The 14,974-nt window shown below is 34.8% G+C and overlaps 2 protein-coding genes across 2 annotated transcripts in view; one reads left to right on the top strand and one right to left on the bottom strand.

Annotated features, from left to right (window-relative positions):
- LOC126892370 (tumor protein p53-inducible nuclear protein 2) overlaps positions 1–14,974 on the bottom strand; it is a 412,338-nt gene that overhangs the window by 342,142 nt on the left and 55,222 nt on the right. The gene's annotated exons all lie outside the window — the stretch shown is intronic.
- LOC126892365 (uncharacterized) lies at positions 234–3,786 on the top strand. Its single transcript, XM_050661884.1, has 2 exons — positions 234–2,941; positions 3,028–3,786. Exons 1-2 carry the CDS (start codon positions 895–897, stop codon positions 3,219–3,221), a joined length of 2,241 nt encoding a protein of 746 aa, XP_050517841.1. The 5' UTR covers positions 234–894; the 3' UTR covers positions 3,222–3,786.

The following is a 14,974-nucleotide window of genomic DNA, read 5'->3' as shown; positions in this document are numbered from 1 at the left end:
AAATAGAGTCGTAAGGACAGGGAGAGACGGCTCCCCAATAGGAACATAATCAGTGGGAACACCACGACAACGATGAAATGGCAACTTACTGGAGTAACGTTGAAAAAACAGATAGCCATGTCTATATAAAAAGAAGGAGAAGAAGAAATAGTATATATATATATATATATATATATATATATATATATATATATATATATATATATATATATATAGGGTAAGTGCAACAGTAATGGACATACCGCTAGTAATGGTCACCTTAAGCCAATTAACGTCATTATATTCATTTCTTATTACATTTTACCGCACATTTTTACATTACCCTGTTGATTATACTATCCATAATACAAGGACGAACTCTGCGCCATCTGACAATGGTTTTTGACTAACTGTCATGCGTAAAACTTTGGCGCGCCAAAAATCAGTTTGTTTTGATCTATCAGACAAGTTGTGTAGTCGTTGGGTTGAAATTAGTGCCGTGAACGTATTATTGAAATTTATATATTTATTTTGTGTTGTTACACATTTAAAGGGTAAGTACTTTGTATTTTTTATTCATATTTACTAAAAACATTATTATGAAAGTTTTTGATCATGGGTGACCATTACTGAATGAAAATTCTGTTAGAAATTTAGAAATGGTCACCACGGGTGTCCATTTCTAAAATACAATGATTTATTAATGGTCACCAATATATTCGATCCATTTAGCGCTTTAAAAATTATGTGTTATTTTTTTATTTATGTTTGTTTGCTTAATACATCATTGTGGAGGTTTTTGATTATGGGTGGCCATCGTTAAAATACAATCATTTATTAATGGTCTCTTTATCCATTTCGAATTTAGAGCTTTAAAGAATTTAAAGTAACCTGTAATTTCTTATTATTATAGACATGGATACCCAGAGAGGAAAGAAAAGGCCTTTTTTTAAATGGACGGAAGATAAAATGAGCCTTGCTATAGACGCAGTAAAAAATGAAGGCATGTCCAAAAAATGTGCAGCTAAAGAATTTTGTGTTCCTAGAACAACCTTAAAGCGTAGACTTGAAAACAATTGTCTTAAACAAAAAATGGGTCCTAAAACTATTCTTTCAGAAGGCGAAGAGAAATTATTAGCTAATTGGATCTTGTCTATGGGCAGAAAGGGCTTTCCTGTTAATGCAACAAATCTACTCTCCACGGTGCATAAAATTATGAAAGAAACTGGGAGGTCGACTGTTTTTAAAGATGGGATGCCCGGGAAAACTTTGTTCGCTGCTTTTCTTCGAAGACATCCTGAGATAAAAAAACGAAGAGCAGAGTCTATTACAAAATCAAGAGCTGCCATCTCTAAAGCTGATATAGAAAAATGGTTTAATGAAATTGAAAACTATTTAAAAGAAGAAGGTATGATTGACATACTAAAATACCCAAATAGGATATACAATGCACACGAAACCGGGTTTAGCCTTGATCCTAAATCTGGTATTGTCCTTGGGCCGGCGAAATTGGAAGAAGACTTTTATGAGAGAAAATCTAATGCAGAAAAAGAGCAAATAACTGTTATGGCCTGTTTTTCAGCCGATGGTATCACAGTTCCACCAATGGTCATATATCCGTACAAAAAAATACCAAAGGATATAGTTAATTCTACACCACCAGAATGGGCAGTGGGACGATCAGACTCCGGATGGATGAACTCGGAAGTATTTTATGAGTATATCGGCAACCATTTTTTGCCCTATCTCAAAGAAAAAAATATACCACAACCTGTTTTGTTTTTCGTGGATGGACATAGGTCCCATCTAACTAAACAAGTCAGCGAATTATGTGAAGCAAGTGGTATCATCTTGGTTGCTCTTTTCCCCAACGCCACTCATATTCTCCAACCAGCCGATGTTTCAATTTTTAAACCTTTAAAAACTGGTTGGCAGACAATAGTAAGAACATGGAAATTTGAAAACTTTCCGAAGGATGTAACAAAGTATACATTTGCAACCATTCTAAGTACGGTTTTTAAAAAATATGCAACGGAAAGTACAATACGCAACGGTTTTAGAAAATGTGGACTGTTTCCTTTTGAAAAAAGCAATGTTGATTACACCAAATGTGTTTCCACTCGGCAAGTTGTAGATCCTACAAATCTATCAGATATTAAAAACACAATTATTACAAAAGGGAATATATTATCCGAACTTGAGAAAAAAATACCACCACTTGAATTGAATCATTTCAGAACAAATTTCGACAATAAAGATGACTGGAAGGGAGACTTACAATTTAAGAAACTTTATGAGGTTTGGGCAGAATTTAAAAATGAAGCTTTATTAGTAACAAATAAACATAAACATGTCACTGGGGAGGATGACTCTAACTTAATGGAAGGAAATGAAGAAATGTCAATATCGTTTTCAGTTCCAACAGCGTCAACTTCAACTCCAAACGGTAAGCAGAGAGAAGAGAGTGTAATTCTTCCAAATGAAGAACAGTCACAGAACGGGAACAGCACTATTTTACAAGATAAAAGTACTACTTCACTAAATGTTTCAGAGTCATTTCTTTCACCGGATAAATTAGAAAACGATGCGCTGTATAAGGACAAAGAAGACCAAGGATATGTGGTTAGCACTCCTTTCAAAAAATGTCTCATTTTTCCTAAGACTCCTGAAAAAGAACCACCCAAAAGAAAACGAAAAATATTTCCAGCAGTTGTATCCACTACACTTTACAGGGCCCATTATGATAATATAACGTCTAAAAGTGGCCCTTCAAAACAATCACAAATTAAAATAAAAAAGCCTGCAGTAAAGAGAAAAGTAATAAGCGAATCTGAATCTTCTGCCGATGATGTTCCTTACTGTGATGAAGATCTAGATGCGAGTGATGTTGAAAATTATACGATCAAGAATATTCATGATGGAGATTTTGTTATTATCAAATACAATGGAAATCTTTATCCAGGTAACATTCTATAACTATAATATATTTGTTGTTTCCGTCTCCTAACAGAATTATGTTTTAATGATCAAAATTTTTCTTTGTTCTAGGAAAAGTGATAAAAGCTAACCAGGAAGGAGCAGAAGTTTCGTCAATGGAAAAAGCAGGCTATGACTGGAAATGGCCAGAAAAAGAAGATGTATTATTTTATTTTTATGAGGATATTAAAAAGATTATAAGGGAACCATTAGTTAAAGGCAAACGGGGTTATTACTCAGTACCAGAACTATCTAGTTTTCTTTAAAGTGCGTTATACAATTTTTAAGTGAAACATTTTTTTGTAGGACATCACGGGCGTAGCCAGGTTTTAGTTTCGGGAGGGGTTTAAGAAAATAAAACGACAAAAAGTACATAAAATAACCCTTATATTCATAAGAAAAATTTTATAAAACTTAATATTTAACTTTTAGGGGGGGGTTGAAACCCGAAACCCCCCCCCGGCTACGCCCATGGGACATAAGTTTACATTTTGCGATGTTTTTTTTGAATGGTTGTTAAAAATTTCAGCAATGTAACGCAGTGAAAAGCTTATATAAAAATATATTTGATAAAGTGTCCATTACTAAATTATCGAGAGTCCATCACTAGAGTTTTTGTGACCATTACTGGCGATTTTGGCATTTGTGTAGCAAAAAATATTTTTTTGGAAAAACAATTTTTTTTTAGTTATTTACTTGGATGTATATGAAAGTATATACCTTTCTTAGTATCCTAGCACAGTAAAAAAAATTGTAAGTCAAATACTTCATTAGAACGAATAAAAATAGTACAAAATTTTCTCTTGGGTGTCCATTACTAGTGCACTTACCCTATATATTACATCTACAGCTACCTTAAGCCTTACACTCACTAGGCTTTCGGGTTGAAACGCGTCGATTCTCACTGTGCCGAGCTTTTGACATCCTCTCTGATGTCTTCGTCAGGGCTTGCAGAGTCTCAGTATGAATATGAACTAGTTTAGCTGGAATAGCAAGCAAGATTTGGTGCTGAACGATCTTGCATTGACCATTCTACATTTTAACCCATCATCATCATCATTGGCTCTACAACCCATAGTGGGTCTTGGTCTGTTCCAGAATCAGCTTCCATTCCTTCCTATCTTTCGCCTTGGTTCTCCAATTTCGCACTTCTAACACTCGCAAGTCGTCTTCCACCTGGTCCTTAAATCGTGCTCTGGGCCTGCCTCTTCTCCTCACTCCATCCAGTCTCTGGCTCTAAATATGTTTCGACGGCTCCGCCTCATTCATTCTCTCCAAGTGGCCTAGCCACCGCAGCCTGTTTATTTTGATAGATCTACCAATATTAGGCTTACTATAAAGGCGGTAAAGTTCAAAATTGTAGCGTCTACGCCACAATCCGTTTTCCTTCACGCCTTTGTAGATATATCTGAGGATTTTACGTTCAAAACAGCCTAACCGTTCGTCGTCACTTTTTGTTATCGTCCACGTTTCTGACGCGTAAGTGAGGCCGGGCTTGATTAGAGTTCTGTACTTTATTACTTTGGTTGATTTGTGAGCCTAGATATACGAACTCTCAACTCTCTTACTTCTTCAAAAGTATATATGTTCCAACCGTTAGATCTTCAGGTTCTGCTACTTGATTATTATTTGAGACCTTCATATATTTTAACCCAACTAAACGAAAAAATAATGGCTAGAGAGAGAGAGGCTAGGAAGAGAGAGAGAGAGAGAGAGAGAGAGAGAGAGACCTACCAAGGAGACTGGGACGATAGACGTGAATGGAGACGGAACCGGAAGACGCCGGACGGTACACAATATGTCAATTTGAAAAGGTGCCACGCTCTATAATTTGGTAGTTTTGTAATTTGTAATTTTGTAGATCAGTTTTCATCAAATTACATCAACCCTTTAGCGGGGCGGACACAACCCCCAAATATTTCATGGAAAAGAGGGTTGAGTGATACCTCATTTTAAAGTTCGTTCAACTACCTTTTCAAAAATACCACATACATTTTTTTTTCAGAACTTTTGAGAAAATCTTGGACATACTACTGTCAAAAATTTTGGGAATTCTGAACTCGATACTTAATATCTTTACAGTTTTACTTGATTTTTCCAAAAATACTCCAAAAAATACTCAAAATACTCCAACACCCAACAAGACATCATCGATTTGTGAAATCACATCACAAGCTATGTGAAAGTCAACTTTCGCCCAACCAGTTCAGGTTCATTAAATGCTGTTGGTACTAGAGAGGCTTTGTTCTCAATACAAGTGCCATTCCAGAGATGCAGACGTCAATTGCGACGTATACTCATGTCTGGTTGATTACGAGAAAGCTTTTGATCGAGTACAGCACGCCAAGATGATGCAAATACTAAAAGAAACAGGAATTAGCAACCAAGATTTGAAAATAATTAGAAACCTTTACTGGAATCAGACTGCAAACCTCAGATTCTAAGGTGAACACACCGAATATGTGAAAATCATACGTGGAGTGAGTTAAAGCTGTATTTTATCCCCTCTAATTTTCAATCTCTACTCTGAAATAATATTTATCGAAGCTTTGCACGAAACTGAAAAAGGTATTCTACTAAACGAGTACAGGCTAAATATCATCAGGAATGCAGATGACACCATAGTATTTGCGGACAACCTAAAGGATCTATAAGTCCTTATGAACAAAATCACGAATTACAGTCAACAATGTGGACTCAATACTCAATATAAACTTAAAGAAGACAAATCTTATAAACACTAGCAAGAAAAAGACAACAGAAGGTCAACTTTACATCAATCAAACTCCTGTAGAAAAAGTGACTCACTACAATCACCTCAGCACCATAATAATTGAAGAATAGACATCGGAGCGCGTATTGGAAAAGAGATCCACCTTCAACCGTATGGGAGTCTTTTTCGAGAGCCACAACCTTTCTCTTAGTATAAAAGTAAGAATGCTGTGATGCTACGTCTTCTCTGTAGTCTTTTATGATGTTGAATCGTGGACCTTGAACGAAGATATGTGCAGAAAATTAGAAGCATTTGAGATGTGGCTATATCGAAGAATTCTTAAGATCCCGTGAACTGACCGGATCACAATTGAGGAGGTCCTTAGAAAAATGGGGAAGAACCGAGAAGTACTTAACACCATTAAATCTCGAAAGTTGGAATACTTTGGACACATTATGTGAAATGAATTCAGATATGCTCTCCTACAACCCATCATTCAAGAAAAAACATTTTAATAGCGAGGTCCAGGAAGAAGAAGAACATCCTGGTTAAAGAACCTGGTTCAATACAACATTTGTACAGCTTTCCACGCTGCTGCAGATAAAATAAAGATTGCCATGATGATCACCAACCAGTGCCGGATTTAGTTCATGGACCGCCGGGGTTAAGTCATACTATACCGCCACTATATAGTAGGTATAAATGCTTCTTTGGTTAACAATTCATTAAAACTATTTTAATATTATTAGGTAATTTATTACAAATATACAAAAAAGCCACAAAGACACAAACTCACAACTTATAAAGTAAATTAACATAATTATTTACAAACAAATTTTCCTGGACTTCCTACTTGCAAACAGGTCGATGATTTTATTAATATCTAATTTGGTAAGCAGATCATTATTAATATTTAAAACAGCGAACGAATTTAAAACGCCGTCCACACTCTCGCCGAAGTCGATCGAGGTTCAGCAAGTACGAGAGTGTAGACGGCCACCTTGTCTAACTTTGTCTAACTTCGTTCTACTTCCAAAATCTGTCGGTCTGGTGCGACCGAGTCAAAGGGATCTTTGTCGGCATCGCACCGCTTGAATATGTTCCTCGCGAAGTAGAACGAGTGTATAGTGAGGTACTTCGGACTTCGATCAACTTTGGCGAAGCAACTTCGCCGAGAGTGTGGTGCGCGCATAATGTTTCTTCCGTCATGCGTCATCGTATTTCTTAAATAATTTTTGACCCGTTTTAAAGTGGAAAATGATCTTTCACCCGTTGCGCTAGTAACCATCAACGATAAGAAGATTCTTAGTGCCATTTCTACGTTTGGGAAGGTTGCAATTATATTATTTTTATGCAAAAGCTCCATCACAAAAGTAGCACTGTGAGTTGTTGGATTTTTATACTCAACTTAGCCTAGTAGTGACATTATAAAATGTTTTAATTTAATACACTCACTTGCTAGAGATGTATCCAAGTCATTCGAATAAATATTCACTAATACCGACGCTTTGTCTGAAATCACGTTACCCTCTGAAAGAGGCAGAGAAAATAAAAAGAGAAAATGATGGCAAGATCTTCATAAGCTTTGCTTTTCCTCTAGATTTCAGATTATTTGCCAAATAATCAATTGTTTTATACAGCACTTGGGTTCTAATCTTATTTTGCGGTGTAAGGATATCTTCTGTATCTGCTTCGTAAAACTGTAATTTTCTTTTGCGAGTTCTAATTTCTTTGCTGTATTCCGTTTGTTGTGATAAGAGCTGCCCCTTTTGTTCAAATAAATTACATTTATCACGAAAAGACTCGTAAAAATGTAATGAGTTATACAAAGACAAACATGTATGTAAGTCCATATTTGCGCTTTGTAAAGATTTACTTGCTAGGTCAGTTCTTTCCAGTACTTCGAACCAAAAGACAACATAAATACCAAATTCTAACGTAGCCATCTTTTCGTGTAAATTGTTTGCTTGACAGCGAACTGGCGTCGCGTCGTCTCGTCGTCGTTAGAGGATATCTCTAAAAGTGCTTGCTTTATATCTTGATAGCATAAATTAAGAGCTTTTAATGCATTAAATCGTCCTGACCATCGAGTCACATTAACTCTTTTGGAACAAATGTTGTATGGCCACAATTTTTCAATAGATCAGTGAGTCGTTTCCATCTGTAAATTGAAGCTGAGAAAAAAAACAATTTCTTCAGCAACTAAAAAAAAGTAGGTGAGTACTTTCCATAGTATATTCTGCCGCATGTTGCACAATCAAATTTAGGGTACATGGTACGTATTTTGCCAAACTATTCCTAGATTTTATTCGGGCTTGGAGACTGCTGTAAACACCAGACATATTATTCGCATTGTCATACGATTGTTCCCTGCAGTCATCGATATTTATATTCAGGTTGGACAAAATTTTTACAATTTACAAGGCTTTGTGGCCAGTGTTGTCTAAAAGCTGTATGAACCTCTCGACAGGTGTTCCGGTGTCCGAGCAATACCTAATAATGAATGTCATTTGATCTGTACGTGTTATATCAGGCGTAGAGTCAACACTGATTGAATAATATTTGCCACAATGAATTTGTTTTACAATTTCTTCTATGTGGTCCGAAATCACTTGCAAAAATTCAAAACAAATCGATTTTGATAAATAAGATACCGAACCACAGCCTTTTGAAGCATATTTTTTAATATGTTCTTTTAAAAGAGGATCATATTCCGCCAACAACTCTAGTAATCCAAAGTAGTTGCCATTGCTAGTAGAACCAAATTTTTCGTCGGTTCCTCTAAAACGTAGTCCCCTACTAGCTAAAAATTGTATGACATTAACGACTCTTGGTAATATGTTTCGCCAGTACTTATGTGGTCTCATGTTCAATCTGTTGATGCAGATAATCATCGATCTCTCATACTCAATGAATTTCTTGAAATAAAATTTTTAAGATGTTCTAAATGAACGACTGACCTTTCATAACTGTCACATTTTTCTTTAGCCTTTTTCCAGTCGTCAAATCCAGTAAAAAAAGGTGCAATTTTCGCTTGAAAAGAGTCGACAATATAAGCAAAATAAAGAGCCTGTGCTTTTGGAATAAACTAACCAGCCACGCCGAATATTTTCACCATTCTTTAAAATGAAGTATTTTCTATGGGAAATAAGCCACAATTTCACTAAAAAATGAATTTATTAACGTTTCGAAGCCCAAATCGGGTTTCGTTGTCAAAATACAAAATACTATTAAAATAAACAAAAATGTTGTTGCTAAGTAAAAAAATTCTTCTAATAATTTATTTAATCTGACTCATTTATATTGGCAATTCAGACGTATATTATACATTTTAAAGTAGAAGACTTTAAAATGATATCGCCAATATTTATGAGCTTTGTTCCTGGGACGACTTTACTAAAAGATAGTTCATTCGATTACATGAAATCAATCCCAACTCAAGAATATCCGTCGCAAAAAAATCATAGCATGTGATCTGTCTTTAAAAAGACAAACCAAATGCAACGATGACAGTAAAATTCTCGCGTTAGAGATTCCATAGTAAATTAAGAGGGAAAACCAGGAAAAACCTCGTGATACTATCCCGACATGCATCGTAAGTATTTGGTCTTACATTTAATTTACCTTCAAAAAACTAATACCAAATTCTGACTTTAATATGTTTAAATTATAAATAATATTAATAATACATAGATATACAATAAGTAATACTAAAATATAAAATGTGTACTAACTCGATATGTTATTGACTTACTAATCGTGGTATTTTCTTTTTATTGACTTCCTCTTTCAGTATGGGTAACCACATCCTACTGCATTCTACCGAGGAATTTGCGACACAATTAGTTTCATTTAGCATAATTAGAGCCGCTTCTTTGATTTTTCTCTTTTTACTATCTGATTCTTTCAGGACTATACTTGAATCTCTCCAGTGAACTATATGTTCATTATCCCATGCGTGTTGGCATATTTGAGATCTATCAAATTCTCTATTTTTAATATAAGAAATTAATTAAAATTAAAATTAAACGCAAATTCCTCGGTAGAATGCAGTAGGATGTGGTTACCCATACTGAAAGAGGAAGTCAATAGAAAGAAAATACCACGATTAGTAAGTCAATAACATATCGAGTTAATACAAATTTTATATTTTAGTATTACTTATTGTATATCTATGTATTATTAATATTATTTATAATTTAAACATATTAAAGTCAGAATTTGGTATTAGTTTTTTGAAGGTAAATTGAATGTAAGACCAAATACTTACGATGCATGTCGGGATAGTATCACGAGGTTTTTCCTGGTTTTCCCTCTTAATTTACTATGGAATCTCTAACGCGAGAATTTTACTGTCATCGTTGCATTTGGTTTGTCTTTTTAAAAACAGATCACATGCTATGATTTTTTTGCGACGGATATTCTTGAGTTGGGATTGATTTCATGTAATCGAATGAACTATCTTTTAGTAAAGTCGTCCCAGGAACGCAACTCGTAAATATTGGCGATATCATTTTAAAGTCTTCTACTTTAAAATGTATAATATACGTCTGAATTGCCAATATAAATGAGTCAGATTAAATAAATTATTAGAAGAATTTTTTTACTTATCAACATGTTTGTTTATTTTAATAGTACATATTTTGTATTTTGACAACGAAACCCGATTTGGGCTTCGAAACGTTAATAAATTCATTTTTTAGTAAAATTGTGGCTTATTTCCTATAGAAAATACTTAATTATAAAAATGCCAACACAAATCAATTCTCAAATTGATCAACTCTTGGTTGAGACAAATCAACTCGATTAACACCACTTCGACTAGAATTTGACGTTCAGGAGAACTCTTTTCAGGATGTAACTCGATATTACAAAGTGGGTCTGAATTTTCTGTGGATGAATCATCTCGACGTGATGAAGATCCTGCTGCAAATTTTATTTTATTAAAAAATAACTAAAACAGTCAAATAAACCTACCTTCTAAAATATCTGAAACTGTTGCAATTGGATCGTCTTGAAAAGAAGTGCTCGTTGGTATACTATCTTGCCTGGATTTGGTAAAAAAAAGCAGAATCTTGGGGTTTTTTTATACTGCATTTAATTTTTGTTGTTTTTCTAACTTTTGTCGTTTCCAAAATGCACCTCCTTCCTTTCCGCTCATTTTTAGAAACGTTACGAAAACACTTCACTAATAAATAAGTAAAATTTGAGACTAGTCTCGAAAACTGCGTTAACACGACTGACGAGTGACGACATGGCGTGTTGGAGCCGGACACGCTGCCGCCAGGCGCAGTGGCGCTGGCCGATTTCGGCGCAGGCACGGATTATATCCCATAAATTTGAAATATTCACATATAGAATTATAAAGGACGATTCATATTTATCCGTTCGGGCACGTAGCGTTTCGTTTCCGAAAAATATTGTTTTTATGGTTTTAAATATGAACAATTCATACTATACGGAGCGTCTAGTATCGGACAACTCTTTGTAAAATCAGGTTTTTATATTTTTCGGAAAGAAAACGCTACGTGCCCGAACGGATAATATGATTCTTCCTTAAAACGTGATGGGAGCGACGTACCGCCTCTCAAAATTTACCGCCGGTGGCTAATAGTCCCATAGCCCCCCCCCCTCAATCCGGCACTGTCACCAACATTCGCCACGGATAGGTGCATCAAGAAGAGAAGATCAAGTTCTTTTAGAAAAAGAAAAAGAGCATTGAGGGCATTATGTAATATCATATCGTGTTAACACTACTGAATACTTATTTTAGTACATTTTCAAGACAAGAGTTTATAACGATCTTTACTTAGAATTAAATATTCCGAAGGGCTTGATTTACTAACAAAATAATTTATAGATGCAGCGAAGTTTTCATTGACATTGGACTAATCCTATAACTGATAACGATCTTGGAGACAACGAAAATAAAATAAATATAATCTAGTTATTCATAAGTACATTGACGTCAGTGGGTCACGCAGTCTACAGCTGGTTATATTTAAGCTAGCAGGTGAAATAATATTGGAATGTTCTTGCCAAAAAACTGAAAAACAAAACAAAACATTATGGAAAGTTTGGAATTCCTCTCCCTTGGTGACGTAAATGAAAAACAATGTCATTTATTACTTGAAAATCTAGATTTTATATAATTCTTCTTTATTTAGAGACATTAAAAATACTTGGATGCAAACACATACCGTTTAAATTATTTTTCGTCAAATTAATACCGTTGTTTTCTTAAGATCTTAACGAAGAATATTTCGTGGGCGTATTGTGAAAATCTACTAACTCACTAAAGTAAAGTTCTCGCCAGTGGCGCGCACCCCCCCTACATGCGACACTATAATATACACGCGTCAACGTGACGCGTATCAAGTTTTCGATTATGCCAATCTGACTAAATTGAAAAATAATCCAAATCCCATCTTAAAATTTAGGAAAAGACCAGTCAATCGATATGTGAACCCATCCATTTTGGTCAAAGGGTGTGGTTAACGGGCCTCCCCATTCGTTCTCGTCCCCAAAGCTCCCAAAAAATTCAAAAATTTTCGTTCATCATCTGCGGCTTTTGATACTATTGATCATTACCTTTCCGACGCATGTCTAATTTTGAAAATCGGTTATACCGTTCAAAAGTTACCGAGCTCAGAAATATGACTCAATTTCTACTTAAAGAAGGGAACATGTTTGTGGATATGTACCTATGTATCTATGTATGTATGTATGTATGTATGTATGTATGTATGTGTGTGGAAAAGTTAAACCGATCTAATTTTTTTTCTTCTGTGTTTGAAGAGGGGGTCAGGTCCGATTCAGAACCGGTGTAGTTTGTGACTTTTGACCACCCATAAGCCAGCTATAGGACTTGGTAGGTACAAAGCGGCATATTTTTTGGGGGTATGTATCTTAATTTCAATGAGAGACGGGAAAACCGCAAATACGCCAAGTCAATAGCGGTTGAGTTAAGCTTTCAAATGGTACCTAAGTGATCAGTGGTCGGACATACACACGGCTCAGTATAGCCGAAAAACTGAAAAATTGAACTTTGAAAATTTTGGGTTTTCGACAATTACTCAAAATTTCAACATACGAATTGCGCAAGTAACTGATCGTTTGTAGGAGGACTCTAGACACATCTAACGGTGTATAGCTCATATCAGGGAAAATTCGATTTTTTAAGTTATAGGCCTCATAAGTATGATCAAATCTTATTTCTTATGGGAAAAAACTGTTTTTCGAGCTCACTAACTATACTACCTTCAGTTATCATATTTGACCTTAGAAGCATCAGACACTACTTATAAATAACTTTCAAACTCATATGTTTAGTGATCAAAATCGGTTAAACCATTTAGAAGTTATCGAGCTCCAAAAGTATAATCCATTTAGCCATTATCCTAAAATGGTCTAGTGGTTACGACGCTAAACTTGATCGGGCAATCCAAGTCCATTTGCCAGCCATCCCAATATATTTTTTAATCTATTCCGAATAGAAAAAAATCTAGTGTACATTCGAAGGACAAAAAAAAAGTATTGGAATTGCTGTGATATGAACTCGGATTGCCTATCACAAGTTTAGTGTTGTAACCATAGACCATTTGGGCGATAATGAGACAAAGGCAACCATTTATAAGGCTTAACGTGTAATCGAGAAACATTACATTCAAATGCATACATTTAATTTATAAAAAACTTTGAAAAACTCCTGATACGATAATAAAAAACCACCAAACGCCGTAAAAATGAGTGGCGCACACAATATTCCAACTACAAAAGACCTGATAAAAATATTACGTGCCTCGAAAATGTATTTTCATTTTGACGGAAAATATAGTTATCGGTTTTGAAAGATTTTTCCGTAGTACTTACTAAAATTGAAGTAAAACGCGCCACAAAAGAATATCTACCTTTGATAAAGTTTGCAGTTTGAGCTCTTTTGTTGCGCGTTTTACTTCAATTGTAGCAAGTACCATGGCAAAATCTTTCAAACAAAAACTTATTTTATTTTCCATCAAAATGAAATATGTAGTCATTTACATTACAAGACTGGAAAGTGGTGTTTTTCAGGTCGTACCAAGCAGACTGGAAGTCCTGGAAGCTTGGGAGACCTGAAAAATACTAATTTTCGGTCGCGTAACGTACAGTATTTTTAAACGCTTTTCTTTACTTCAATAGTTTGCATCAAATTTTTAGACGTTAATTTGACTGACTTTTCTTCAATGTAAATGAATGAAAATTTGCAGACATATGCATTCACGGGAACAATACACGAATAGTCAATAAATATTTTTTCCGCAAATCGCCAGGAAATTTTGACATTCCTGTCAAAATTTCTTGAAGAAAAAGTCAGGACTTCCTTACTGTACGGAAATGTCATTTCCTTACTGTAAGGAAATGATATTTCCGTACAGTTGTTAGTGTTCTACATAAATGATAGAAAACACATTGCTATTAAAACCTTGTAAATTATCTTAATCATTAAATTTTCTTTATCTGGAGCTTCCTGGATAAATTTTTCAATTTCTTCCTTCGTTAAAATCTTAGATTTCTTTGCCCTATAACCTTGAGCTTGCCGTTTCAATAAAGAACGAAGTTTTGAGTATGTAGATATATCTACATTGTGTTTAAGTGCAAGGGTTGACTTCAGCATTGAATAATTGGCCCATAATGTTGAAGATTTCATCTTTAAACAAAGGTCTAGGAAGTATGCCATTACAACATTTTCTGAGAAAGAACTCGTATTTTTACTCATGCGATAATCCATAAAACGTCTGTATGCATTTTCGTACTTTTCTCTTGATTTCTTTGGCAATAATTCTAATGAAGCAGTATTCACTGCCTCAACCAGCTCTGGAGGAGTCCCAGGAATGGAAATTTCATCATCACTTATCATTTTACTTTCGAGAACACCAGCAATTAAATTTATAAGCGTCAAGTTTGACAATTCAACCTCAATACGTTTCCATAGTAACCCAAGTAATTTTATTAGGAATTTCAAAGCACCATTTATTTGGGAATAAAATTATCGCGTTTTTTTTAAATCAATCAATATCTGTCGAATTTTAAACGATTTGCGGAAAAATAGTATGTTTACCTCGTAGGAAAAGCCACATTCCTGGACTCTGTGTTGCTAAGTCTCGGCTTGCGCCTCGACTTAGCAATCTTCACAGTCGTCCAGGAATGTTAAGCTTTTCCTACCCGGTAAACAATGTACTATTTTTATGCTTATTAATTGTTTAAATAAAAAAAAAACGATTTTAATGGAAAATGCTTAAATTCTCTTGTTTTTTACAATGTAGAAAC

This window comes from Diabrotica virgifera, chromosome 9 (genome assembly GCF_917563875.1).
Source record: "Diabrotica virgifera virgifera chromosome 9, PGI_DIABVI_V3a".
NCBI lineage: Eukaryota > Metazoa > Arthropoda > Insecta > Coleoptera > Chrysomelidae > Diabrotica > Diabrotica virgifera.
This window is presented reverse-complemented; position numbering and strand designations above follow the sequence as displayed.